Below are 27,911 nucleotides of genomic sequence, written 5' to 3' on the forward strand. Positions count from 1 at the left end.
CTTCACAACGAATACATTAGTTGAGAGAGATGTATCAGAGCTGTGACCCTTCAACTTCTGACCAAAACGAAAGTAAAAGCAAGTCTCCTGAAAGAACATTCCAGAGACAACTCAATCAATCAATGCCTGTCCTCGGGAAGACATCGGCTGGATTCTCAATCGGAGGGATGCTCCGCAAAGGCGACAGCTCACGCCAGCAGAATTCCCGAAGGCGTGGCGGTACCCACATTGGAATCTGCATTTGTCGGCTGGCATACCCAGAGTGTATAATTCCTGTCCGTTCCACTTCCTCATTTAAATTTCCGTTTTTTTAAAGGGCAGCAGTTGGCGCAGTGGTTAGCACTACTGCATCCCGGCGCCGAAGTCCCAGGTTCGATCCTGGCTCTGGGTCACTGTCCGTGTTGAGTTTGTACATTCTTCCCGTGATTGCGTTGGTTTCGCCCCCACAACCCAAAGATGGGCAGGGTAGGTGTATTGGCCACGCTAAATTGCCCCTTAATTGGAACTAAATGAATTGGGTATACTGAAAGTATTCTTTAAAAATCCGTTATTATTTTCGCTTTTGCCATTTTTTTACATGGATGACCTTGCCTTTAATTGACGAACAGGTAAGTCCAGCGGGATCTGCTTTTGGTCCAGCCTCAGCGATCACCCGTACTGAGTAGCTTTGTTCGGGACAAATCAGTTGTCCAAAAAACCATAGGGCCCGGAATCTCCGTCCCGCTGCCCCCATTTTCTGGTGTCGCGAGTACCCGCTGGCAACAGGATCCTCCCAGAGGATGCTTGTAGTATAGCATTGTGCCCTCACTTGTAATATAACATGATTTGATAATGGGGAAAGCTGATTAACACCTGGTTGAACGTTACTATAAACATTTGAGTAAATAATTCGGAATGTGTTGATATCTACTCAATGCCCCTTGGTGCTTGGAGTGGCGATCGTGCATTCTAACATCTTTGCACAGAGCGTTTTATGCACAATATCCATAACGAACGGTGTGAGACACGTGATGTTAAAAGTACTGGTATTGTCCTATCAAGATCTGTATCAAAAAAACTATAACAACTATGCCTGTTAATTTGAATGAACGTGAGTTATTGAAAAATCTAATGCCGAGCTCTCCATACACCAACATTGAAGTTATTCCGCTACTGTTGTTGTGAGTAGTTAGTCAGTTTATAATAACGTGGTTAGCGTGGATTGGTTTCCTTGGATAAACATTTAAAAATGTATTTTCTTCAGTTTATTTGCAGAAACCAGTCTTAACTTTAAATCCATCCTTTGGGCAGTTCATTACTGGAGAGAAAATAACGTAGAAGTGTCGCTGTTACTGTCCTGCCACACGGATCGAATATTATAGCCTTTCGACGAATAATGTTTTGAAGGAATATGATATAAACAAATGCAACAGACCATTTGAAGATTTGCTTGCTGTAGACAAGGGTGGAACTTATACCTGCCGGTGCCTGGCCGTGGGAAATGGACAATGGACGGAATCAGATCACAGCAGCCCCGTTCAGATACATATTGGAGGTATTATATCAAGTCTGATTTCACCTATGTCTTATATCAATTTCCGGTTGTTCAGAATCTCTGTCAGCCAACGCCGATTTAGGGAAATCCAATTGCTGGGCGAATCTGGTTTGATGCCATAATCGTGGCCGCCACTATGTTCAGGTAAAATCAAAACACCCGGTGCCACGACCGCGCGTCAGTGCGTTCTGCTCCTCCCGTACAGTAAACGCCGTCTCCATATCATTGGCGGGCCTGACCCGCTATTCTTCCGGGTCTCCACGATTGTTACCTCCACTGGGGAATTCCAAGCGGTAAGGTTCACTTGTGCTTTCAAAAATCGTGAAGGAAGCGCCTTGGCTCACGCACGAGAGAGAGTGGGGTTGTGGGAGGGGCCAACATCGCGAAAGTGGGCTGGCAGTTTTACCACTGGCCAGGGGGCTTCTTCCAGGGTAAGTGGAGAAGGGGGCGGCCACGATCTGGGCCATGGGGTAAGGGTGGATGGACACGGAACACCATTCCCACAGCCTGCCCAGCGACCATGCGGCTGTGCACGCCTCTGACTGCCCAGTTTGAACATGGCACCACGATTCGTTTGTTTCCCCCCCCCCCTCCCCACAGGCCATCACTTCAAGGGACCCTCTGGGCCCAGCCAATCCATCTACGGAATGACCGCACTCCAGCGGAAACAGTGCCATCTCCTTGGCTGGGGCAAGTGTGTCTGGGGAGTGGAGCGTGAATATGTGGCTGTAGCGCGTCAGCCTCTCTAGTGTCAATTCCGACTCCGGCGAATTCAATTTTTCAATTGCAATCGATCGTGTTACACGGGGCGCAGTGTTGGCCCTTTAATGGTCCCTGAATAAGTGCTGGTGCGGCACCAGTTTTGATGCTGTGGAACTTCAATTAACCTGCCCCGGCATCAACACTTCATCACATGAATGGAGAATGCAGCCACAGATCAAGGTTGATCCAGGAATATTTCGGTACTTTGCGAAGAGGTATCAGTGTCTTTGCTGCTTTAAGAGGTGCACAAACAGGCCATCAGGGTCAACAACAGAAGAAGGCCATTCGTCTCATTGAGAATACTTTGGCATTCATTCAGATAATGGGGCTGGATTCTCCAGCGGCGTGATCCTTCACTTCGCCAGCAGCACATTCACAACAGCGGATTTCCCAGCGGTGTGTGGGTGCCTAACATGGGAGGCTGGCTTCTCCACGGGCTTGATTCTCCGTTTTGGCCGCGCATAATGGAGAATCCTGCTGGCGGGTCTGGGCGCAGCGTGCAGAAAATCCAGTCCCCCATTGGCCAGCTGCCGGGACGGAGGATGCTGCTAACGACGAGAGCGCGCCGCATCAGAACACGGATCATCCCGTCCCAAATATCCCCTAGGGGATTTTCACAGTAACTTCATTGAATCATACTTGTGACAGAAAGCGATTATTATTATTATTAGTGGGTAGCACGGTGGCGCAGTGGTTTAGTGCTGTTGCCTCACGGCGCCGAAGTCCCAGGTTCGATCCCGGCTCTGGATCACTGTCCGTGTGGAGTTTGCAAATTCTCCCCGTGTTTGCGTGAGCTTCGCCCCACAACACAAAGATGTGCTGGTTAGGTGGATTGATCATGCTAAATTGCCTCTTCATTGTAAAAAAAATGAATTGGGTACTCTAAATTAAAATATATATATAATTCGTAGTATTATTATTAATAATACGATAATCAGCAAATCCACTTTGCCACCTCATTCCCATCGCCCTCCATCCCCTCACTGATTGACAATGCACCTATATCAGCCTTGAACATACTTACCAAGCCGTCTCTATAACTCAGTCCAGTAAATAATTCCACAGATTGCATCCCCTCTGAGAGAAGAAATACTTCGTCATCTGGCTTTAGTAGACGTTTTCTGAGATGATGCTCTCTGGCACTAGGCTTTCCCCTCTCAGCATCTACTCTGTCAACCCGCCCACTCAATTGGGAAGCCTTCATGTCTCACTAAGATTGATTCCTTCTTCTAAACTTCAATAGTACGCTTCCAACCTACTCAAACTCCCCTCATAAGAAAATACGTCCATGACAGGGATCAACCTTCCCTGGACTGCGTACCATGATGGTATCTCTGTTCTTCGATTCCGGGTTCCAAACTCATCACTGTGTTCCAGGCGTGGTCTAATTTGTGCCTTGCATAGTTTAGCAAGTCATCCCTATTTTATATTGCGTTTACTTTGAAACGAAAGTCAACATTTCAATTGCCTTCCCCATGACATTCTGAACATGTATGTGAAATTTGTGATTAATCCATTTGTATTGCAGCTTTCCGCAGTCTTTCTCCATTTCAATCATATTCAACTTGTTTATTCCTCCTACCAAAGTGCGTACGTTCACATTTCCCTCCATTATATTCCATGTGCCATATGCTTCCTCACTCACCAACTCTGTGTAAATCCCGCTGTAGACATTTTGCCACATCCTCACCATTATCTGCAGACGTGGTAATAGCACATTCAGTTTCTTCTTCCAAATAATTAATATATATTGTAAATAATTGTGGGCCCACCTTGGGTCCCCGCCGCACTCCATTAGTTCCATGTTGCCGTCCTGAAAATTCTCCTCTTAATCCAATGTTGCATCAGTTACCAAATCCTCTATCCATGCTAAAATACAACGCCAAGCCATGGGTTCTTACGTTTTTAAGTAGCCTTTTGTGTAATACCTGATATATGTTTTAAGAAAATTGCCATCCAATTCCACTAGTTTATAGAGAGGTGTGGAGCATTTCATTTCCACGCTGCGATATGAATTATGTATTTTTTCTGCCTGTTTTGTAGACTGAGGTAGCTCCATACAGAAAGGGAAGTGTGTGCAGTGCGGGTGAGCGGACGTGATCAAAACCCAGTTAACACAGAGTGGCTGTTTCACATAGTTGTGTTTAATTTCCTACGGTGCATCTTCGAAAACACAGAGTGCAATTTGGTGTTTCTGCATTGCCAACAAACGCGAATAGGAGCTTGCTTAACGCCAACGGCTAATGGCACTACCGTCTTCATTCCTCGAGGACATCCTTCTACTGATGTTCCTAATCGAATTCTATTGTTTTCAATCGATATGATGAAAGTTAAGTTGCTCATACAGTCTCTAAATTTGTCGATTATACAACTAATAATGCAGTGTATACACCTGTCTGTTTTGTTGGCAAATTCGGATTGTATTTTCCCAGGACAACATATTCTTGATGTCAAACGGTGATACGAAACACACATTCTGCCCGACCTCGAATGTTGAGCTGCAGGAAGATTAGGAGTAGACAATTTCCATTCTGCAAGTTGCTTGTTAGGCAAATCATAGCAAATTGAAAGCACTACATTAAGATACACAGTAAGCAAATTTGTGCAGAACACTGGAAGAAATAAGGATTGGTCAACTGTCTAGACGTAACCAAAATAACTCAATAAGTCATAAAGGGGTGAAATTGGCGAGAAAGCAAGATAGAACAAAGAATAAAGAACAAAGAAAGAAAAAGCACAGGAACAGGCCCATCGGCCCTCCAAGCCTGTGCCGAATATGCTTCCCGTCAAAATTAAAATGTTCTACACTTCCTGGGCCCGTATCCCTCCATTCCCATCCTACTCATGCCTTTGTCAAGATGTCCCTTAAATGTCATTATCGTCCCTACTTCCACCACCTCCTCCGGCAGCGAGTTCCAGGCACCCGCTACCCTGTATGAAAACAATTGCCTCGTACATCTCCTCTAAACCTTGCCCCTCTCACCTTAAACCTATGCTCCCAAGCAATTGACACCTCTACCCTGGGAAAAAGCCTCTGACTATCCACTCTGTCTCTGCCCCTCCTAATTTTGCAGACCTCTATCAGGTCGCCCCTCAACCCCCGTCGTTCTTGTGAGAACAAACCGAGTTTATTCAACCGCTCTTCATAGCTGATGCACTCCATACCAGGCAATATCCTGCTAAATCGCTTCTGCACCCTCTCTAAAGCCTCCACATCCTTCTGGTAGTGTGGCGACCAGAATTGAATACTATGCTCCAAGTGTGGCCTAGCTACGTTTTTATACATCTGCAACATGACTTGCCAATTCTTATACTCAATGCCCCGGCCAATGAAGGCAAGCATGCCGTATGCCTTCTTGACTGCCTTCTCCATCTCTGTTGCCCCTTTCAGTGACCTGTGGATCTGTAAAGCTAGATCTCTCCGACTGTCAATACTCTTTAGGGTTCTACCATTCACTATATGGACATATGGACAATAAGGGTATAGTGTTGATGGGCTTTAGAGTGGTTTCACGGGTCGGCGCAACATCGAGGGCCTAAGGGCATGTACTGCGCTGTAATGTTCTATGTCCTATGTATATTCCCTACCCGCATTAGACCTTCCAAAATGCATTAACTCACATTTGTCCGGATTAAACTCCATCTGCTATCTCTCCGTCCAAGTCTCCAAACGATCGAAACCCTACTGTATCCTCTGACAGTCCTCATCGCTATCCGCAATTCCACCAAACTTTCTGTCGACTGCAAAATTACAGATCAGATGAGTTACATTTTCCTCCAAATTATTTATAGACACTACGAACAGCAAAGGTCCCAGCACTGATCCCTGCGGAATACCACTAGTCACAGCCCTCCAATCAGAAAAGAACACTTCCATTGCTACTCTCTGCCTTCTATGACCTATGATGTGGAGATGCCGGCGTTGGACTGGGGTGAGCACAGTACGAAGTCTTACAACACCATTAGCAGGTCTCTGTTGGGTTATGCTAATGGTCGCATTCCTAGCATTGTTTGGCATCTTTGAATTTTTCTATATATGTGTTTCTGGAACAGACCTCTTCATTCACCTGAGGAAGGAGCAGCGCTCCGAAAGCTAGTGACATCGAAACAAACCTGTTGGACTTTAACCTGGTGTTGTAAGACTTCGTACTGTTCTATGACCTAGCCAGTTCTGTATCTATCTTGCCAGCTCACCCCTCATCCCGCGTGACTTCACTATTTGTACGAGTCTGCCATGAGAGACCTTGTCAAAGGCCTTACTGAAGTCCATATAGACAACATCCAGCGCCCTACCTGCATCAATCATCTTTGTGACATCTTCGAAATACTCTATCAAGTTAGTGAGACACGACCTCCCCTTCACAAAACCATGCTGCCTCTCGCTAATACGTCCATTTGCTTCCAAATATGAGTAGATCCTGAAATAGAAAGAAATTGCGTAAACGTTGAAACTGTTTATGTTATCTGTCTCCCTACATTCGTAACAAAGACATCTTGCAAATTCTGCGGGTAGTTAAAGTATGTGAAATTCTGAAAACAATCACCTACAACAGGGAAGAGGTTCTGGGTTAAGGTGTGCATATAAAGTCTGACAATGCCACAGGAACTAATGGCTGCACCCTCGGCTATTGTTTTGACAGAGTTGAGTAAGAAGACAGCGGGGCTTCGGTTATAACTTGCAATATTACTGTGTTCCGAAACAGGGTCTAGCGGGTTACAGAATAGCAAAAGCTAGCTTTTGCAGTCAGGAATGAGTGTAACAGAAAAATACAGGACAGATTGTCTCGCATCCATGTTCGGAATTTTGTTATAATCCATCGTCGAGTAGATTGTAGCAGCATCATTAGGAAGCGACCATAGAACCCGAAGTGCCAACATGCCATGTGGAACGTATATCAGGTTTCACAGTTTATTGAAGATCGTTGAGTAGGTAACAGGGGGGGCCGATACAGGAGAACCTGTAGGTATAATCCGTTTGATTTTTCAGAGTGACTGGGCGAGGTCCACATTGAAGATGACTAAAGAAAATAGGAGATCGAATTGGTTTTGGAAGAGGGGGGAGCTTTGAAATTGTTATTTAAAACAAATTTTGTAACATTTCCAGAGAGAAAAGGCCCTCTGCAAAGACCCTTAACATAGTGAAAACAAACAGTGGGAAAGAATAAACGTGTTATTAAAGCACGTCCCCTGTCAGCTCTGTTTGCTCTGCCCCACGTGTTCAACTAAACTAACGTGGCTCTAAACGTCCCTCCCCCCCCCCCCTCCCTCAGGTGCCACTGCTGTCGGTTCCCTGCGCTGTTATCAGCGAGTCTGCCAGCGACCTTCTCCCCCGGGGGATCCCTAGACACCCCCCCCCCCTTGCCCACTTAAGTATTCTCTGCTCTCCTTCCCGGCTGCCCCACCCAGCCCACAAAAAAAACTCCCCTACCGCCCCCCCCCCCCCCCGAGGCCTGAGCTGCCAGGACAACCCTGCGCTTGGCCCGAGCCCGTCCCTCCTCCTACTCTCCCTGGGGCCCCCTGGCCTACGCAAGCTACGCTGACCCCTGCCCTTGGCGCCTGTTTGCCTCCCACCTGAGCTCTCGGGCCCTCCCCCCACATAACAAGGACCCATTAACCTGATTGTATCTCACAATGCCCTTTCAAGTCCCTAACCAGCCCCAAACCCATCCCCCTCTCCGAAGACCCGATATCCCGCCAAAAGGTACCAAGCGCAGGGCCTCCTCTAGCCTCCCCCCCCCCCCCAACCCCCCTCGATGCTATACCCCAAAAACATCCTACAAAATGCGCGCTCCAGCCCCCGCTCTCCATCCCGGATGAAAACAATATTGGATAGAACATTACAGTACTGGATAATTTAACAAACCGCCGCCACACAAAAGCTGAGCCCGCAGAGTCCTTTAGTTCAAGTCCAGCTTCTTCTTTTAATAACAGTCCGCAGCTAGTCAGAGCAAATTAGGTTAACAAACCACCGTCACTGTACAGCACTGAGGAAACGAAGTGCCCTTTAGTTCAAGTCCAGCTTGTTTTCTTTAATACAAGTCCAAACCTGTTCTGGTGTCTCAAAGTAGTAGTGGAGTTCCTGAAACGTAACCCAAAGCTTCGCAGGATACAGCATTGCAAACCTCACCTCCTTTTTGTAGACCGCTGTCTTTACATTGACGAATCCTGCACTCCACTTGGCCAGCTCCGTTCCCAAGTCCTGGTAGATGCGCACCTCGCAGTTCTCCCATCTGCTGCTTCTCTCCGCCTTGGCCCATCGCAGTGTTCCCTGTCAGCAATCAGGTGAAAGTGGACCACAAGGTCGGTCCCTCGTCCTGGACCTCCTTGCCCTTGCCCGGACTCTATTCGCCCCATCCAACTCCAGTGGTCGGGGGGAGGCCCCCGGCCCCATCAGCGCTTCGAGCATACCTTTCACGTATGCCCCCATATGCGACCCTTCGCAGCCCTCTGGGGTGCCAACGATCCTCATATTCTGCCCCTGGCTCTGTTCCCCAGCTCTTCAAGCTGCTCCTGCATCCTCCTCTGGCGGGCATTCAGCTCTTCCCCGTCGTGCTCCAGCTCCGCCACCATGTCCTCCTGGCTGGAGAGCTTCAACTCGACCTCCCTGAGCGCCTTCTCCTGGGCCACCTGCGCATCGACCATTCGGTCCATTACCGCCCTCATCGGGTCCAACGTGTCCCTCTTCAATTCAGCGAAGCAGTTCTTTAAAAACTCCACCTGCTGCTCCCTTGGCCAGTGAGCCTCCGCTCCCTGGTCCCTCCGTCCGCCATGTTTCGCCGCCTGGCCCGGGGTCCCCGCTGCTCCCGCTTCGAGCCCTGCCGCTCCACTCGGACATTTCTGATCCAGCTGCCCCTGGGTGGGGGGGGGAGGTGAGTTGGGGGGGGGGGGAGCCTCTTCCCTCTCGTCGCCTCAACCTAACCAGGTCGCCATGCCCCGCAAAAGTCCGTTCAAAAGGTTTGTTTGCCCATCGCGGGAGGGAGCGATCGGACATGCGACCTTCTTCCTCGATCCCGACCTGCGTCCTGTTTCCTCGAGCAAGAGGTCAAATTGTTAATGGTACAATTATAGAGTTAAAGTGGATTTGTTTGCTAAAATAAGAATAATAATCTGTATTATTGCCACAGGTAGGCTTATATTAACACTGCAATGACGTTACTGTGAAAATCCCCACGGCGCCTGTTCGGGTACACAGAGGAAACATTCAGAATGTCCAATTCACCTAACAAGCACGTCTTTTGGGAGGAAACCGGAGCACCCGGAGGAAATCCACGCAGACACGGGGAGAACGTGTAGACTCCGCACATACAGTGACCCAAGCGGGAATTGAACCTGGGATCCTGGCGCTGTGAAGCAACATGAAAGTAGAGGTGCTCTTAAGGGAAAAAGTATACAGCTATTTGACTGTCGTGCACTTCACCTGAGAAACTAGACGGAGTAATGGAGTTAAAAACTGGTCTTTATTCACAGGCTATAGCGAGGGCTCTCAACATTTATATCCGGACACAAAAAGGACCAGATTCAAGAATGGTCCAGACAGTTATACTTTTGAGATTTCATTGCAGGAAATTAGCATATACCAGTCATTTATTACTAGTTATAGCTATCCAACCCTGACTATCGATTCGGGTAACATCATACATAGTATATAAGAATGCTTACCCGATCACATTGAAGGCACGCTTGCTTAGTTAAGCTATGCAATCATTCCAAAGTCACGCATGCTATCTTTCCCTTGAGTGATATTGGTGATCGTATATCTGAGTTTAGCCATTAAATCATCTCAATTACATTTCCTATCAGCAGTCTGACTGGGGCCATCACAATGGCACCTAGTTACACTTTGTAGAATGGGCCTTTTTTCTCGGCTGAAAACTGCCTTCTCAGAGACACGGTCTGTCCTTGTACTATCTCTCACACATTGCAATTCCATAGTGTGAAATTGAACAATTCAATTTCTCCAATCAAATGGTGTAACTGCAGGCGTTCCCAAATGTTTGCAGTACACTCTCTCCTACATATCGATGCCCACATTGTATTCTGCAGATGCAGAGCTTTTCATCCGGTTCGTAAATTATAACTAGTTGAGTATCACAGGGTCACTTTTGGTGCCTTAACTAGTTATATTCCAGTTGAACAACTACAACAGACGGAACAGATGTATAACTGAGAACCCGAATTTGAGAGCTGGCATACAGACTAATAGGCTGCGGTTGCCAAGTGATATCGTCTCTTGGTTACTAATGCAGCGACCCAGTGTAATGCACTCGGGGCCTAGAATCGATTCCCACCACTGCACATGGTTCAATTGAATTCAATAAAAATCTGGAATTATAGATGGAATGATGACCATGAATCAGCATCGCTTGTCGGCATTGTAGCACAGTTGCTAGCACAGTTGCCTCACAGTGAAGGGGACCCAAGTTGAATTGCCGGCTTGGGTCACTGTCTGTGCGGTGTTTGCACGTTCTCCCCGTGTGTGCATGGTTTTGCTCCGGGTGCTCCGGTTTCCTCCAACAGTCCAAAAATGTGGAGGTTTGCTGGATTGACTATGCTAAATTGCCCGTAGTTTATAAAAAAGGTTTGGTGGGGTTACTGTGTTACAGGGATAGGGTGGAGATGTGGGTTTGCGGTAGGGCTCTTTCTAATGGCCGGTGCAGACTGGCTGGGTCGAACGACCTTCTTCTGTACTGTAAGTTCTATGACATTATGATTCTATGATAACCGAAACACTCCAGTACGGGCATCATCATGTGGACCCTTTCCAGTGCTGTCACATCCCTCATACAATGCGCATCGCAGAACTCCACACAATGTATCTTGACTTGCAATTATTGATATCAGTGGTGCAATATCTGGTGTGCAGTCTTCAATCATCTTCCTCCCTGCTGTACACTGGCACCTCTCGAGTTATCGATATAATCTAGCGGCAGCTCCCTGTCATTATCGGCAGACTCCCTGGAACCAGAGCAAATGGTGGACTGACCCACATTGGTACACAGGCCTTGGGAGTTAACATCTGGTTAGTTCCTTGTGGGTGCCTTCTTACAGTTTGCAGCTTCGGCTAAACAGCGTGTATGTGGAACACAGATTGATAAAGAAGTCGTAACCCCTTCAGCACTTCTGGGATAATTAAAGTTTTTTAAATTAATTTCAAATTAATACCGATATAATGTTTTTACCCATATCAAAACCTTTCCGTCCAATTAGGGACTGTCAAAAAATTCTGGTCAAAGCACAGACAGCAGACGTCACCTGAACAAACGAAAACACCGTTGAAATTTAACCGATTTCAATTTAAGTGATGTACATTAAAAAATGTTTAAGCTGAACCAAATGCGCGTTAAATCTGAGATTCAAAGGAGGGGATTTGAAGAGCAGTTGTGGAGGAAAAGACTAATATGAAATATAAGAGAGCAGGCACGATCCGTGATGTTTCTCAGGCATATTAAATTTGATATTAGGCGATAGCAACCAGAGAGACCAGCGTCAACCTTCAGGAGAAGGATGGTTACAATTTAGTGCCATGAGAGGTTGATGGCTGAATACATTGTTGGGAGATGTGCATGATCGCATAGCCAATTACACTTTTCGAAAGCAGGTGAGTTCAATTCAAGTGCAGACGCAAAGTGAGATGTCAATAATTAAAGTCTTGTCAATTGGCTATATTTGTTCAGCATTACGAAAACGTAATATTATTTTTTGGGGAATCAAACAAATTAATTTGTTTCTTTTTACTTATGTCTCTCGCGCGACATACCTCGTCTTCTGTTTCACAATTTTCGTGAATGTTTCTGTGTGTTACAGATGAACTCTCGCCACCGTCCATTAAAAAGGTCCCAGAGTCTGGTGAAAAGGCGAACACTGCAGATGTTCATATTTCCTGCCAAGGTGAAATCCGCCCCACAGGTGGAACATTTCACTTATGTAAAGGACAGAACAGAACATGTGTTCAGACTCGTAATGTCAACGTATCGAATGTGATATTTACCATCAATACTTTGGAAAATAATTCCACAGGAAATTACAGCTGCCAATATGAAACAGACGTTCCACAAGGTCGTAAGAATTCTTCATTCAGTGAATATGTCGAGATTGTTGCGAAATGTCAGGACGGACGCCGATTACAACAAGGTTTTTATATGAGCAGGAGTCTGCGTGTGAGGAGATGGATGTATGTGTGTCAGGAGTGCGGGTGCGTGAGAGGAGGACCGTGTTCGTGTGTGCGAGGACTGTGGGTGTGGTAGGAGTGTGTTTGTGTGTGATTGAGAGGAGGACGGTCTGTGTGAGTGTAAGTGTCTGTGTGTGAGAACGAATGTCTGTGAGCGTGATGTAACGAGGCGTGAGTCTGAGGAGGGGTGTGTGAGAGAAATGTGTGTGTGTCTATGAGGAGCAGTGTTCGGCGCGTGAAGAGGAGTGTGTGCGAGTGAAGACCATGTGTGTGAGATACGCGTGTCTGAGTGAGGGGTGTCTGCGTCTTTGAGCTGTTCGTGTGACGAGGAGTGTTTATGTTAGGAGGTGCGGATGTGTGACTCGGGATTGTGTGTTTGTGGAGAGTGTGCGTCTGTGAGAAGTGCATGCCTGAGGAGGAGTGCCTATGAAGAAGAGTGTGTGTGTGAAGAGGATGTGTTTGAGGAGTATGTGTGAGGAGCAGAGTGTGTGTGAGAGAAACGTCTGTGTGTAGGGAGGGGTGTGTATTTGTGCCAAGTGTCTCTGTGAGGAGGAGGATGTATGTGTATGGTGGAGAGTGTGCATGAGGAGTGGTGAATCTGTGTGAGGAGGGAAGTGTGCGTGAGGATGAGTATGTGATGAGTGCGTGTGTGAGGAGGAGAATGTGCTTGAGAGTAGTGTGTGTGAGAAGCGTGTTTGTCTGTGAGGAGTGTGTACGTCACGAGTGCGTGTGTGTGCGGAGGAGTGTGTGCAAGGAAGAGTGTGCGTCAGTGAAGAGGAGTGTGGGTGTGAGGAGTGCGTGTGTGTGTGAGGAGAAGTGTGTGCAAGGAAGAGTGTGCGTCAGTGAAGAGGAGTTTGGGTGTGAGGAGTGTGTATGTGAGGAGTGCGTGTGTGTGTGAGGAGGAGTGTGTGTTTAAGGAAGAGTATGTACGTGAGGAGGAGTATGAGTGTGAGGATGAGTGTGTGTGTGGCAAGTGTCTCTGTGAGGAGCATGTGAGTGCCACGAGGAGTGTGCGTATGGAGGCGAGACTGCATGAGGAGTGGTGCGTGAGTGGGCGGTGTGTGTGTGAGGAGGTGTGCGTAAAAGGATTGTTAAATACGTGTGGGGAGGTGTGAGTGTGAGGAGGTGTGAGTGTGAGGAGGACTGTGTGTTTGTGAAAAGAATGTGTGAGGAGGATTGTGTTTGTGAAGAGTATGTGTGAGGAATGTGTGTGATTGAGGATGTTGTGCTTAAAGCGGAATGTGTGCAATCAACGAGCAATGTGTGTGTTGCCGTGTGTGCGCGTATGAACAGTGTGTGTCTGAGGAGGTGGGTGTGTTGTAGAGGAGAATATCCGTATGCTGATGAATGGAAACTTTATTTCCATTCATTCGCATACAACATATATTTCTTATTGACCCAATGTATATATCCTGGGGAGATTTTGCTCAATTGTCATACATTTAATTTCTTGGTTCTTGCCTGTGTTCTGCGTTTGGTAAATCGTAAACAGTTACCGGCTGATGTGTTGCAGTTCTTGACTTTGGACACTTGACCAATTTATGTCCAGTCTTTGCGAACTACTTAATAGGAATGATAACATACATGGGAGTGCAGAGAAGCTGTCTGTTTGTCCTTAACACGTCAGTGTTAAAGTCTCCCTGGCAGAACACGCAAAGGTGACAGAGAGATTAAATTCTTCACCTGACGTCCATTCGAATCGAATGGCAAAGAAATAAAAACTTTCATATATTCTCCGGGGTCAGGTCCATCTCACAACTGAACTGATAAATCATCAACAGATGGTAATGACCTGGTTCGCATCCCACCATGATAGAGGGTTGAAATTTGAATTCAATAAAAAGCTGGAATAATTAATCCGTCAGACTTTCCTTTCGGAAGCGAAATCTTGGCCTGCTACAAGGTTTCAGTGAATCACAATGCAGATTGGAGGAACAGCACCTCATCTTCCGATTAGGTACATTACAACCTCTGGATTCAACAGTACGTTTCACAACTTTAGGCTGTGGAATCTCTCCACCCCTAAACCCCATTTTTAGTTCTAACAGGTTACTTTCACTTCATTTTTCCCCTCCCCCAACCCAACCCACTTGGGCCATCTCTTTTATTTTCCTTGTCCTTTGACACACTGCCATTAACACATCCTGATCTATGTTCTGCCATTAACACATCCTGATCTATTAATGTGCCATTTTCAAGACCCTTCTTAGCCGAATCACCTCCATTTACATACCCTTAGTTTTTTTGTCCACGACTACTTTTCAACCTCCACCTATCTCCAGTCTTCTATCCAGCCCTTCTGTTCCACGCTCCCTCCGCAAAACAGTACACATATCATTCTATTTGCCGTTCTCTCTATCTTTGCCGGAGTCATCCAGACTCGAAATGCTAGCTCAATTCTCTATCCACAGGTGCTGTCAGGCCTGCCAAGGTTGTCCAGCACGTTCTGTTTTTGTATCGTATTCCCACATCGGTAACAATTTGTTTATATCTGAGCCTTACCTGGTCAGATCAGGGGCGTCATTCTCCGACCCCCCGCCGGGTCGGAGAATGGCCGTTGGACGCCGTGAATCCCGCCCCCGCCGAAGTCTCCGCTCCCGGAGATTGGGCTGGGGCGGGAATCCGGCCGCGCCGGTTGGCGGGACCCCCCGCTGGATTCTCCAGCCCGGATGGGCCGAAGTCCCGCCCAGGAATTGCCTGTCCCGCCGGCGTAAATCAAACCTGGTATTTACCGGCGGGAACAGGCGGCGTGGGCGGGCTCCGGGGTCCTGGGGGGGGGGGCGCGGGGCGATCTGACCCCGGGGGGTGCCCCCACGGTGGCCTGGCCCGCGATCGGGGCCCACCGATCCGCGGGCGGGCCTGTGCCGTGGGGGCACTCTTTCCCTTCCGCCTCCGCCACGGCCTCCACCATGGCGGAGGCGGAAGTGACTCTCCCCATTGCGCATGCGCGGGAAACTGACAGCGGCCGCTGACGCTCCCGCGCATGCGCTGGGAAACTGACAGCGGCCGTTGACGCTCCCGCGCATGCGCCGCATTTCCGCGCCAGCTGGCGGGGCAACAAACGCCATTTCCGCCAGCTGGCGGGGCAGAAATCCCTCCGGCGTCGGCCTAGCCCCTCAATGTTGGGGCTCGGCCGCCAAAGATGCGGAGACTTCCGCACCTTTTTGCCGGCGCGATGCCCGTCTGATTTGCGCCGGCTTTGGCGCCAGTCGGCGGGCATCCCGCCGTTGGGGGAGAATTTCGCCCCAGATATCTGGCTCCAATTCAAATTAGTGGAGCACACTGATGTTTCCCCATGCAATAGTGTTCATGCATTACAACGTTGTCAAAATCACCCCAAAATCAGCCAGGCACCACCAAACACACCTCCTGCTATGATACGTGTCTGCTGCAAATGCTGCAGATTCAACTTAATTCTTAACATGTCTTTTTTTTCTATGGCATAGTTCGTGCACAAATGTTTGCGATTTCCGTCGGATGTGGAGCTTTGATCGTCATCTTACTGATTGTGGCGCTCATTTCTTTCTTCATCGTGAAGAGAGGTAGGCAGCACAATGTGATACGGATTACGTGTACCGAGTTGTTCAAAATGATGTGTTGGTTTGCGAGAGGGTCCAGAGGAGGTTCACAAGAATGATCACCCCAATGAAGGGCTTATCATATGAGGAACAGTTGATGACTCTGAGTCTTTACTCGATGGAGTTTAGAGGGATGAGGAGGGGGAATCTTTTTTAAATGTGCAGAACACTGAGAGGCCTGGATAGAGAAGACGTGAAGGGTTTGTTTCTCCTACAAAGATGAGCTGGAACCCGAGTAAAGCCTCAGACTGAAGGTACGATCCTTTAGAACAGAGATAAGGAGGACTTTCTTCAGCCAGAGTGTGATCAATCTGCGGCACTCATTGCTGCACAAGGCAGTGTACGAATAGTCACTGAGTGTTTTCAAGATAGAGATATGTTCTTGACCAGTAAAGGAATCATGTGTTATAAGGAAAAGTCAGGACAATGGGTATGAAAAACACATGAGACATGATCAAATGTCCGGGCAGTCTCGATGGGCCGAATGGCCGAACTCTGCTCCTATATGGCCTTATTATCTTGCGTCTTCAAAGGAATATACATATATATATAAATAAATGACGAAATTTAACAGCAAAAAGACTTTGCAGAACGATGGGTTCAGAAATAACTATGAAAACAGGAACAGTAGCAAAATTGCTCTGAAAACCCTCTCCCAGAGCTCGCCAATGCTCTGAAGCCTGACCAGGTATAGGTCCATCAATTATGGATGACAAAGGCATTTAAGAAAATTCTACTCCAACTGACACTCCATGAAAACTGGTATTCTCAAAATGTGGCGCGGTCTTGTAAACATTTAGTGTCCCTCCATCAAATTGGTTGCAAAAGGTAACACAGTGAGCTAATTTTGAATCGTACCGTCTCTCTGCAATAGAGTTTGAACATTATTGAATCACACCAGGATATTGACATTTAAAATAGTTTGCAACATTTGAATCATCACTTGGGAAACAACAGAAACGCGAGTTCCACCATTAACAAATTATTAGGCAATGTAATGATTCATTGAAAACAGCAGCACTGAATATCAGGCTCCGCCTAGAGCAGATGTCATCTTCGGTACTCGGACCAAAGAGGCACTTGTGCATTTCCTACCCATCGCATTGGTATTCAGTCGAATTGACAAGAACAAAATCTAATGAACGTCACGGACAGCAAACGGCTGTCAATACTAATTTCGTTAAAAAATATCGTATTTTTGTCAAATCACTTTTTCTTTGACCATTTGGATTGAAGTGAGTACCAGCATTGTCATAGATTATCATAGAATTGACAGTGCAGAAGGAGGCAATTCTGCCCAGGGTGTCTGCACCGTCTCTTGGAAAGAGCACCCAACCCAACGTTAGCACCTCCACCCTATTCACATAACCCAGTAACCCCACCCAACACTAAGGGCAATTTTGGACACTAAGGAAAATTTATCATGGCTAATCCACCTAACCTGCACATCTTTGGACTGTGGGAGGGAATCTGAGCACCCGGAGGAAACCCACGCACACACGGGGAGAATGTGCAGACTCCGCACAGACAGTGCCCAAGACGGAATCGAACCTGGGACCCTGGAGCTTTGAAGCAATTGTGCTATCCAGAATGCTACAGCGCTGCCCATTGTAGTCCAGTTCTTCCAATATCTCATCCGCCAATGTTACTGCACCCAGCAATCAACTCTTCAGAAGCGATCAAGTATTGGAGTGAGTAGTCAGGGTGAGATAAAAGGGACCAGAGTTTATGGGGAGAAGGCAGAAGAATGGGGGTGAGAAAATATCAGCCATGATTGAATGGCGGAGCAGAGTGGATGGGATGAGTGGACTAATTCTGCGTCCATGTCTTATGGTCTTATGACTGTTTTACTCTAGTTCTCAATGCTCAATTATAGTCGAAGTGGCGACAGTTTAAAAAGCGCGACGATAGAATTGTCCGTTTCGCACACTGTAGGTAGTCGCGATTTGTTTCTTTTGTATGTTTCTATCGTTGCATTTCCAAGTTGACGCATAGTTAAAATTATTTTAAAGCATGTAATTCAAGTTTGCCGAGAGTTGATTGGCGGGCAGCTGTTACGCTCCTCCATGATGTTAATACTGGGCAAGTTGCGCGGCACGGTAGCACACTAATCAGCAATGCTGTTTCTCAGCGCCAGGGACCTGGCTTCAAATCCAGCCTTGGAAGACGATCTGAGCGGACCGTGCTCTGTCTCTCCGTGGCTGGGTGGGTGTCATAGATTATCATAGAATCATAGAATTGACAATGCAGAAGGAGGCCATTCGGCCCATCGAGTCCGCACCGACTCTTGGAAAGAGCACCCTACCCAAGGTCAACACCTCCACCCTATCTCCACAACCCAGCAACCCCACCCAACACTAAGGGCAATTTTGGACACTAAGGGCTATGTATCATGGCCAATCCACCTAACCTGCACATCTTTGGACTGTGGGAGGAAACCGGAGCACCCGGAGGAAACCCACGCACACACGGGGAGGATGTGCAGACTTCGCACAGACAGTGACCCAAGCCGGAATCGAACCTGGGGCCCTGGAGCTGTGAAGCAATTGTGCTATCCACAATGCTACCGTGCTGCCCTCCAATGCCCTCCAACTTCTCCGATTTCCCCCCATAAAGATGTGACGGTTAAGTAGATTGACTAAATTGCTCATTGGTGTCCAAAAGATGTGTAGACTAAATTGGTTGGCCATGATAAATTGTCTATTTGTGTCCAGGTATGTGCAGGTTAATTTATGGGGATGATTTGGGTTTGACGGGGAAGTGTACCTCAGTAGGGTTCTCTTTTTGATGGTTGGTGCAGTGTTTGAACTGTAAGGATTCTGTGATTTCACGATTTTTTTGAATCGAAGACTCGTTTCTCAAACCCGACTTGATAGATCCGAACGTTTGGCAGCATTTGGGAAGAGACGAAGGTAATTGACGATTCAAGTTTGTGTGACTCATCTTCAGAGTTAAATCGAGGGGGAGATATGATAGACTTGTGCTGTTGAACAGGGGGTTGAGCTGGTGAGGAAAATAGGTCAGTGATAGGTTCGAGCTAGCGAGATTAGACCGAGGGCAAAGATGGACAGAGGGCATAGGGAATCTTAATGGTGCTGTTAAAGACTAAAACAGTTGCTGATAGTGACATAAATGTGATGTAACAGGAAGTGCTCGTAGTGGAACATCCATCTCATGAACACTTTCTTTGTTTTATGCCAAGATTTGGCTTTGTCAGGTCTCTCACCTAACCCCGACTTTCGATCCGGTCCACTCCATTTAAGATAGTCTAACACCCATCGCATGTCTCCAAATATTTAGTTCAGAAGCCATACGGGATACGGGCTGGAAGTGTTCATTCCGATTCTCCCTCTGCCGTTGCTGCCATACGCCGAGGTCATTTTCAGCATTTTCCCTTTTTACTTTAGATTTCCAGCAGCTGCAGAATTTTTCTTTTTAATATATCCGATTCAGTTTAAGATTTGGTGCGTCAAAGTTGTTGAACAAGGTCTCAAGAGTCAGCTGCTGGATGTTTATGACAAATAAACCATTTATCGATTCAGGAAAGGTGCACAATATTAGACCAGCCAAACGATTAGGAATCTCTCAATGTAATAGAAGAATGCGACTCAGATTTCCACTATTCTTTAGACTCAGATTTATCTTTACGAGCATATAGGCCAGTGACGGAGATTTCACTCCCTGACAAACGGTCCGCTCTTGGGTAGGCACAGGTTCCAATGTTTTTCATGTAGTGGATAATTGAGCTTTTACTTGGTGCTTTTCGCATCAGCATGGTGATGCTGATTGTTATGAAGATTAAGATGCTGAAAGTGATGATGATGATGTTTGCTATGATGATGCTGATAATGATGAACGGTATGTTGATCATGATGATGATGGCTATGATGATAATGCAGATGAATATTATGGAAATTATTATTTGCATCTAGATTCCAAATAAAATCTTTGAAACACGAGTGGCATTGAACGTTTGATAAATTAGCCAAGATTGAAGATTATTTGCCACCCGGTTAACAACTTTTCCCCTTTGATTCTGGCAGGACGAAAAAAAAGGCAGAACCTGGTCAGGTGAGGATATTACATCACGCATATTATTTTGAGATTCACAACTTTATGCAAAGCCCACAGTTATTTGTTCAGGACAGGTGGCAACCACCATTCATCGCTTCCCAAAGACTGGCACTATTTTTACCTCTACATTAGTTTACACTGGAATCAACTTCAAGAATCCCTTCCTTTCTGTTCAACCAATGAACTAGATCCATCTTATGCAACCGCTATTTCGCATACGTTTCGTGTACGTTTTTCGAAACAGAAAACCAACCCTCCGAATTCTCGTTTCAAATGCTGACCGTCCTATTTAATTTGTGATAAATGCACAACTCCCCCGTTCTCTGTTAACACAATTTGATCCGGGACCAGTGACCGATATTGCCAGGTTCCTGCCGACTGAGCCACGTCGTTCTAGTAAATGATTGTAATCACTTTGTAAGATACAGCACCACAGATTTTCATTCACAATCATGTTTGGGAAACACGTATAGTGTTCAACCCTGGTCGCCACACTACGGAAGGATGTGGAGGCTTTAGAGAGGGTACAGAAGAGCTTTACCAGAATGTTGCCTGGTATGGAGGGCATTAGTTATGAGGAGCGGTTGAATAAACTCGGTTTCTTCTCACTGGAACGACGGAGGTTGAGGGGAGACCTGATAGAAGTCTACAAAATTATGAGGGGCATAGACAGAGTGGATAGTCAGAGGCTTTTCCCCAGGCTAGAGGGGTCAATTACTAGGTGGCATAGGGTTAAGGTGCGAGGGGCAAGGTTTAGAGGAGATGTACGAGGCAAGTTTTTTAAACAGAAGGTGCCTGGAACTCGCTGCCGGAGGAGATGGTGGAAGCAGGGACGATTGTGACATTTAAGTGGCATCTTGACAAATACATGAATAGGATGGGAAAAGAAGGATACGGACCCAGGAAGTGTAGCAGATTTTAGTTTAGTCGGGCAGCATGGTCGGCACAGGCTTGGATTGCCGAAGGGCCTGTCCCTGTGCTGTACGTTTCATTGTTCTTTTGTTAAACTGCTCTACCAGGGAATCCATCCTACAAAGACTGCAACTATATTTTGTGACTGTGACTATACGTTGGTTCTCACACTTACAAAATTACATCTTACTTCACTGATGGTTGACGTCTGTGATTATTATCATGCCCCCCTTTCTCATTCTTTCTGGAATCCATAGATTCCCTACAAAGCAGACACCCATCATTCAGACCGTCGCGTATCCTCGACCATCTGAAAGAGCACAGCAGATAGGGTCACCACTGCGCCCACACCCATCCGCCCGATCCCCATTGCCCTGTAATCCCAGTTAACCTACATAATTTTGGACACGAATAAAGAAGGTTACCATGGCCAATCCATCTAATGTACCCATCTCTGAACACGAACGGGAAATTTTGGCATGGCCAATCCATTTAACCTTCACATATCTGAAAAGAAAGGGGTAATGATAGCATTGTTAATCCACCTAACCTGTACTGTGGGAGTAAAACGAAGCACCTGGAGGAAACCCACGCTGATACGGGAGGCCATGTAAACTCCACAGCTGCCGGACTCCAACCTGGGTCCCTGGGTGATTTGAGGCAGCAGTGCTAAATACCGCGCCACTGGGCATCCCACCGCCAATCTCCATGCTGAGGAAAGGTTCTAATATCTATTTACTTCGCAAAATTGTGAATGCCCATCACTAAATTTTGCCTACCTCAGGGCTATTGTGTTTAATGTTGAATAACTGCAATTAGCCCACTTCACACCTTTCTAAAACATGTGTATAATTAATAAACATTAGTTCTGGTCAACATTTCGAAATCCTTAGTATATTTGACTTTATTTTGCAGAATTTCCACTACAACGGATGTAGAGAGGCGCCATGGAAACAAGAATTGCAAGTGTAAGTGTAGGATTCATGCTCGAGGTCGGGTTCAATTACGTGGATTAAAAATAATATTGTTTTGTCCGATTCATATGGCGGTAAACCGTTAGTGACCATCATAATACTGGTTGCTGTTCAGTGCAGCGGATGATAGAATATAGCATTGGAATGTCTCAAACATTCATTGGGAGTACCTGACCAGTAGTCGTACTAAATTTTGTTTTGGATTTTGTTTGTTGCCACGTGTACCGAGGTACAGTGAAAAGTATTTTTCTGCGAGCAGATCATTAAGTACTTGAAAAGAAAAGTAAAGAAAAGAAAACACATAATAGGGAAACACAAGGTGCACAATATAACTACATAACACCGGCATCGGGTGAAGCATACAGGGTGTAGTGCTAATGAGGTCAGTCCATAAGAGGGTCATTTAGGAGTGTGGTAACAGTGGGGAAGAAGCTCTTTTTGAGTCTGTTCGTGCGTGTTCTCAGATGATTGTATCTCATGCCCGATGCAAGAAGTTGGAAGAGTGAGTATGCGGGATGGGAGGGGTCTTTGATAATGCTGCCCTCTTTCACGGTAGCACAGTGGTTAGCACAGTTGCTTCACATCTACAGGGTCCCAGGTTCGATTCCCGGCTTGGGTCACTGTCTGTGCGGAGCCTGCACGTTTTTCTCGTGTGTATGTGAGGTTCATCCTGCGCGCCGGTTCCTCCCACCATCCAAAGATGTGCGGGTTAGGTGGTTTGCCCATGCCAAACCTTCGTGTCCAAAAAGGTTCAGTGGGGTTACTGGGTTGCGGGGATAGCATAGAAGTGTGGGCTTGCGCAGGGTGCCGATGGGCCGAATAGCCTTCTCAACTGTAAATTCTATGATTCTCTTCCCAGGCAGCGGGAGATATAGATGGAGTGAATGGATGGGAGGCAGATTGGTGTGATGGATTGGGCAGTGTTCACGACTCTCCGTCGTTTCATACTGTCCTGGACCGAGCAGTTGGCACACCAGGCTGTGATGCAATCAGATAGGATGTCTTCTATGGTGCATCTGTAAAAGTTGGTAAATATCATTGACGTGGCCTTATGCAGAACTCCGACAGAAATTGGGCAGAATTGCATTTCCGAACTATTTCCACCCACGCACAACTTTCTGACTAATTCTTTTTTTTTCATTTAGCGTACAATTTCATTTTTTTAAATTAAGGGACAATTTAGCGTGGGCAATCCACCTACTCTGCACATCTTCCGGTTGTGAGGCCAAAACCCACGCAAACACGGGGAGAATATACAAACTCCACACGGACAGTGACCCAGAGCCTGAATCCAACCTGGGACCTCGGCGTCGTGAGGCAACAGCACTAACCACGGCGTCACCGTGTTGCACTCACATTCTGACAAATTAAATCAATGACTGTGAGCTGGGAGATACCAGATTGATATCCTTTCGATTGCGTTCCCTCGTGTCCAAATTTAGCACTAAAATAATTTATGAAATTGCAGCTGATATGGGGACACATTGTCGTATTAGCTGCGTTTATAGGACACCAGGGCTAGTATGCGGTCCATTCCAGCTCCATTTGACTCGACGTCACAACACAAATTAAGCAACAATTCATATACATATCTGGGGCATCACGGTGGCGCAGTGGGTTAGCACTGCAGCCTCACGGCGCCGAGATCCCAGGTTCGATCCCGGCTCTGGGTCACTGTCCGTGTGGAGTTTGCAAATTCTCCCCGTGTTTGCGTGGATTTATAAGAACATAAGAATATAAGAATTAGCAGCAGGAGTAGGCCATATGGCCCCTCGAGCCTGCCCCACCATTCAATGAGATCATGGCTGATCTTTTGTGGACTCAGCTCCACTTTCCGGCCCGAACACCGTAACCCTTAATCCCGTTATTCTTCAAACAACTATCTATCTTTGTCTTAAAAACATTTAATGAATGAGCCTCTACTGCTTCACTGGGCAAGGAATTCCATAGATTCTCAACCCTTTGGGTGAAGAAGTTCCTCCCTAACTCAGTCCTAAATCTACTTCCCCTTATTTTGAGGCTATGCCCCCTAGTTCTGCTTTCACCCGCCAGTGGAAACAACCTGCCCGCATCTATCCTATCTATTCCCTTCATACTCTTATATGTTTCTATAAGATCCCCCCCCTCATCCTTCTAAATTCCAACGAGTACAGTCCCAGTCTACTCAACCTCTCCTCGTAATCCAACCCCTTCAGCTCTGGGATTAATCTAGTGAATCTCCTCTGCACACCCTCCAGTGTCAGTACGTCCTTTCTCAAGTAAGGAGACCAAAACTGAACACAATACTCCAGGTGTGGCCTCACTAACACCTTATACAATTGCAGAAGAACCTCCCTAGTCTTAAACTCCATCCCTCTAGCACTGAAGGACAAAATTCCATTTGCCTTCTTAATCACCTGTTGCACCTGAAAACCAACTTTTTGCGACACATGCACTAGCACACCCAGGTCTCTCTGCACAGCAGCATGTTTAATATTTTATAATTTAAATAATAATCCCTTTTGCTGTTATTCCTACCAAAATGGATAACCTCACATTTGTCAACATTGTATTTCATCTGCCAGACCCTAGCCCATTCACTTAGCCTATCCAAATCCCTCTGCAGACTTCCAGTATCCTCTGCACTTTTTGCTTTACCACTTATGTTAGTGTCGTCTGCAAACTTGGACACATTGCCCTTGGTCCCCAACTCCAAATCATCTATGTAAATTATGAACAGTTGTGGGCCCAACACTGATCCCTGAGGGACACCACTAGCTACTGATTGCCAACCAGAGAAACACCCATTAATCCCCACTCTTTGCTTTCTTTTAATGAACCAATCCTCTATCCATGCGACTACTTTCCCCTTAATGACATGCATCTTTATCTTATGCAACAATCTTTTGTGTGGCACCTTGTCAAAGGCTTTCTGGAAATCCAGATATACCACATCCATTGGCTCCCCGTTATCTACCGCACTGTTAATGTCCTCAAAAAGTCCCACTAAATTATTTAGGCACGACCTGCCCTTTATGAACCCATGCTGCGTCTGTCCAATGGGACAATTTCCATCCAGATGCCTCGCTATTTCTTTATGATGCTAGAATACAGCATCTTCCCTACTACCGAAGTTAAGCTCACTGGCCTATAATTACCCGCTTTCTGCCTACCTCCTTTTTTAAACAGTGGTGTCACGTTTGCTAATTTCCAATCCGCCGGGACCACCCCAGAGTCTAGTGAATTTTGGTAAATTATCACTAGTGCATTTGCAATTTCCCTAGCCATCTCTTTTAGCACTCTAGGATGCATTCCATCAGGTCCAGGAGACTTGTCTACCTTTAGCCCCATTTGCTTGCCCATCACTACCTCCTTGGTGATAACAATCCCCTCAAGGTCCTCACCTGTCATAGCCTCATTTCCATCAGTCACTGGCATGTGATTTGTGTCTTCCACTGTGAAGACCGACCCAAAAATCCTGTTCAGTTCCTCTGCCATTTCCTCATCTCCCATTACTAAATATCCCTTCTCATCCTCTAAAGGACCAATATTTACCTTAGCCACTCTTCTTTGTTTTATGTATTTGTAGAAACGTTTACTATCTGTTTTTATATTCTGAGCAAGTTTACTCTCATAATCTATCTTACTCTTCTTTATAGCTTTTTTAGTAGCTTTCTGTTGCCCCCTAAGGATTTCCCAGTCCTCTAGTCTCCCACAGATCTTTGCTACTTTGTATGTTTTTTCCTTTAATTTGATACTCTCCCTTATTTCCTTAGATATCCACGGTCGATTTTCCCTCTTTTTACCTCCCTTCCTTTTTGCTGGTATAAACCTTTGCTGAGCACTGTGAAAAATCACTTGGAAGGTTCTCCACTGTTTCTCAACTGTTTCACTATAAAGTCTTTGCTCCCAGGCTACCTTAGCTAGTTCTGCTCTCATCCCATTGTAATCTCCTTTGTTTAAGCACAAAACTCTAGTGCTTGATTTTACCTTCTCACCCTCCATCTGTATTTTAAATTCCACCATATTGTGATCGCTCCTTTCGCCCCCACAATCCAAAGATGTGGACGGTAGGTGAATTGCCACGCTAAATTGCCCCTTAATTGGAAAATATGAATTGGGTACACTAAATAAAAAAATAAAAATTATATACAAATCCCCGACATCTTGGTCCTTTGATGCCCAATAATTACAATCACCAGATTGTAAGTTGAAACACATCTGTGTTTGTTTATAACAAGAATCAAGTTGCAACATGCTGTAATTACAGCTAGGGAACAAACACGTTAACCTATAACGTCCATTTAACTGTCCCACCATCTACTCACACACTCGGGACAGATAAACACACAGGATTTTAAAGGGTAAACATTATAAGATGAAGGTTACTTCGATGCACCTTCTTCAGAGCCCCTCATGACCTCCTTTGCAGTTCATCAGCACATCTTCCTCACAGCATTTCCAGGAGAGGCCATTGGCTTCACGCCAGCCTATTACTCAGTAGCAGTTTTATCAGGTTGTGTCCATTGCTTTGAATCATCTTTTTCTGCAGAGTTATCAGACACTCACAGTAGCACATTGGTGAAAAATAATTTGACATTTTGGAAAGAGTTGGTTGGATTCCTCCTTCCAGCCTGCAGTATCAAAAGTTGATCGAACTACATTCGTGTAACACTGAGAAACATGTCAGTTGGAGCGTCACCCTTCGCCACTGACCACGATGCAGGGCACAGACATTTCAGCCAATTCATTCGCCACCAGTCAAGTCAATCAAACACGTCATCACTAATGCTTGCAGGATTCTTCCTCCTTGAGTTACAGATACAGTCCATTGCTTCCACTGTGTCAAAGATAAAGGCTACATTAAACTTACAGAGCAATTGTACATCATAGATCAACAATTTAACAGCAAAAATAAAGATCAGGGAAGCAAGGGAAAAAGCAGGAACAAAGAGCGCCGGTATCAAAAATCAGCTGAATTACATAAATTAATAGATCGAGGGGCTGACCTCCTGCTCCGCAGGTATAAGGCTAGAGAGACGAACATGACAGCCATGGGCTTCCAATGAGTTAATGAATCACCTGCTTGTCCAACACTGTAATGGTTTGCCTGTTCCTTCCGGGGTATAGCTGATCAGGAGACCCCACGCAAAGGCCAACAACTTGTAAAAGTACACGTGGGATATAACGAGGGCTGGGCACAATGACACACTGGATAACACTACTGCCTCACAGCGCCCGGGATCCACGTTCAATAACGACTTTGGGTGATAGTTTGCAATATGCATGTTCTCCCCGTGTCTGCTCGGGTTTCCGGCATGTGCTCCGGATTTCTCCCAAAGAGCCGAACATGGCGGCCAAGGGTTTCCAATTAGTTAATGTATCACCTGCTTGTCCAAGACTGTAATAGTTTGCCTGTTCCTTCCGGGGAATAGCTGACCAAGAGATCCCGCGCACAGGTCAACTACTTATAAAAGTACACGTGGGATATAAGGCGGGGGGTGGGCACAGTGACACACTGGATAGCACTACTGGCTCACAGCGCCTGGGATCCATAGATGTGCAGGTTAGATGGATTAGCCATGCTAAATTGTCGCTTTGTGTCATGAGATGTGCAGGTTAAGTGGGGTTATGGGAATATGGCGAGGGAGATCGCCTTAGTTACGATAGTCTTTTAGAGCGCAAGCGCAGACTCGATGGGCCAACTTTCCTCCTTCTGCACTGTAGAAATTTTCTGATTGTTGTGGGTAACAATGAAATAATTTTGAGGGCATGAATCGTCTTCATCGCTGTTTGATAGATTGTGGAAGTGATCCAGCTCGCTCTGCTAACTTCAAACAATACTGGTTACTAATCAGCGTCCAATTTTTAATTCCAATTCGCAATCAGGTTTCAATTTCAACGGTTGTTAAAAATGCAATGGCACTGTT

The 27,911-nt window shown here is 46.2% G+C and overlaps 1 protein-coding gene across 1 annotated transcript in view; it reads left to right on the plus strand.

Annotated features, from left to right (window-relative positions):
* The first annotated feature begins 581 nt into the window (after nucleotides 1–581).
* LOC140397061 (uncharacterized) overlaps nucleotides 582–27,911 on the plus strand; it is a 27,553-nt gene continuing 223 nt past the window's right edge. Inside the window, exons 1-6 of the mRNA XM_072486093.1 lie at nucleotides 582–608; nucleotides 1,318–1,534; nucleotides 12,101–12,427; nucleotides 15,911–16,006; nucleotides 20,086–20,113; nucleotides 21,944–21,996. Of these exons, the coding sequence (XP_072342194.1) occupies nucleotides 582–608; nucleotides 1,318–1,534; nucleotides 12,101–12,427; nucleotides 15,911–16,006; nucleotides 20,086–20,113; nucleotides 21,944–21,996 (748 nt within the window). The remainder of the gene's footprint in view (nucleotides 609–1,317; nucleotides 1,535–12,100; nucleotides 12,428–15,910; nucleotides 16,007–20,085; nucleotides 20,114–21,943; nucleotides 21,997–27,911) is intronic.

This window comes from Scyliorhinus torazame, chromosome 20 (genome assembly GCF_047496885.1).
Source record: "Scyliorhinus torazame isolate Kashiwa2021f chromosome 20, sScyTor2.1, whole genome shotgun sequence".
Lineage (NCBI taxonomy): Eukaryota > Metazoa > Chordata > Chondrichthyes > Carcharhiniformes > Scyliorhinidae > Scyliorhinus > Scyliorhinus torazame.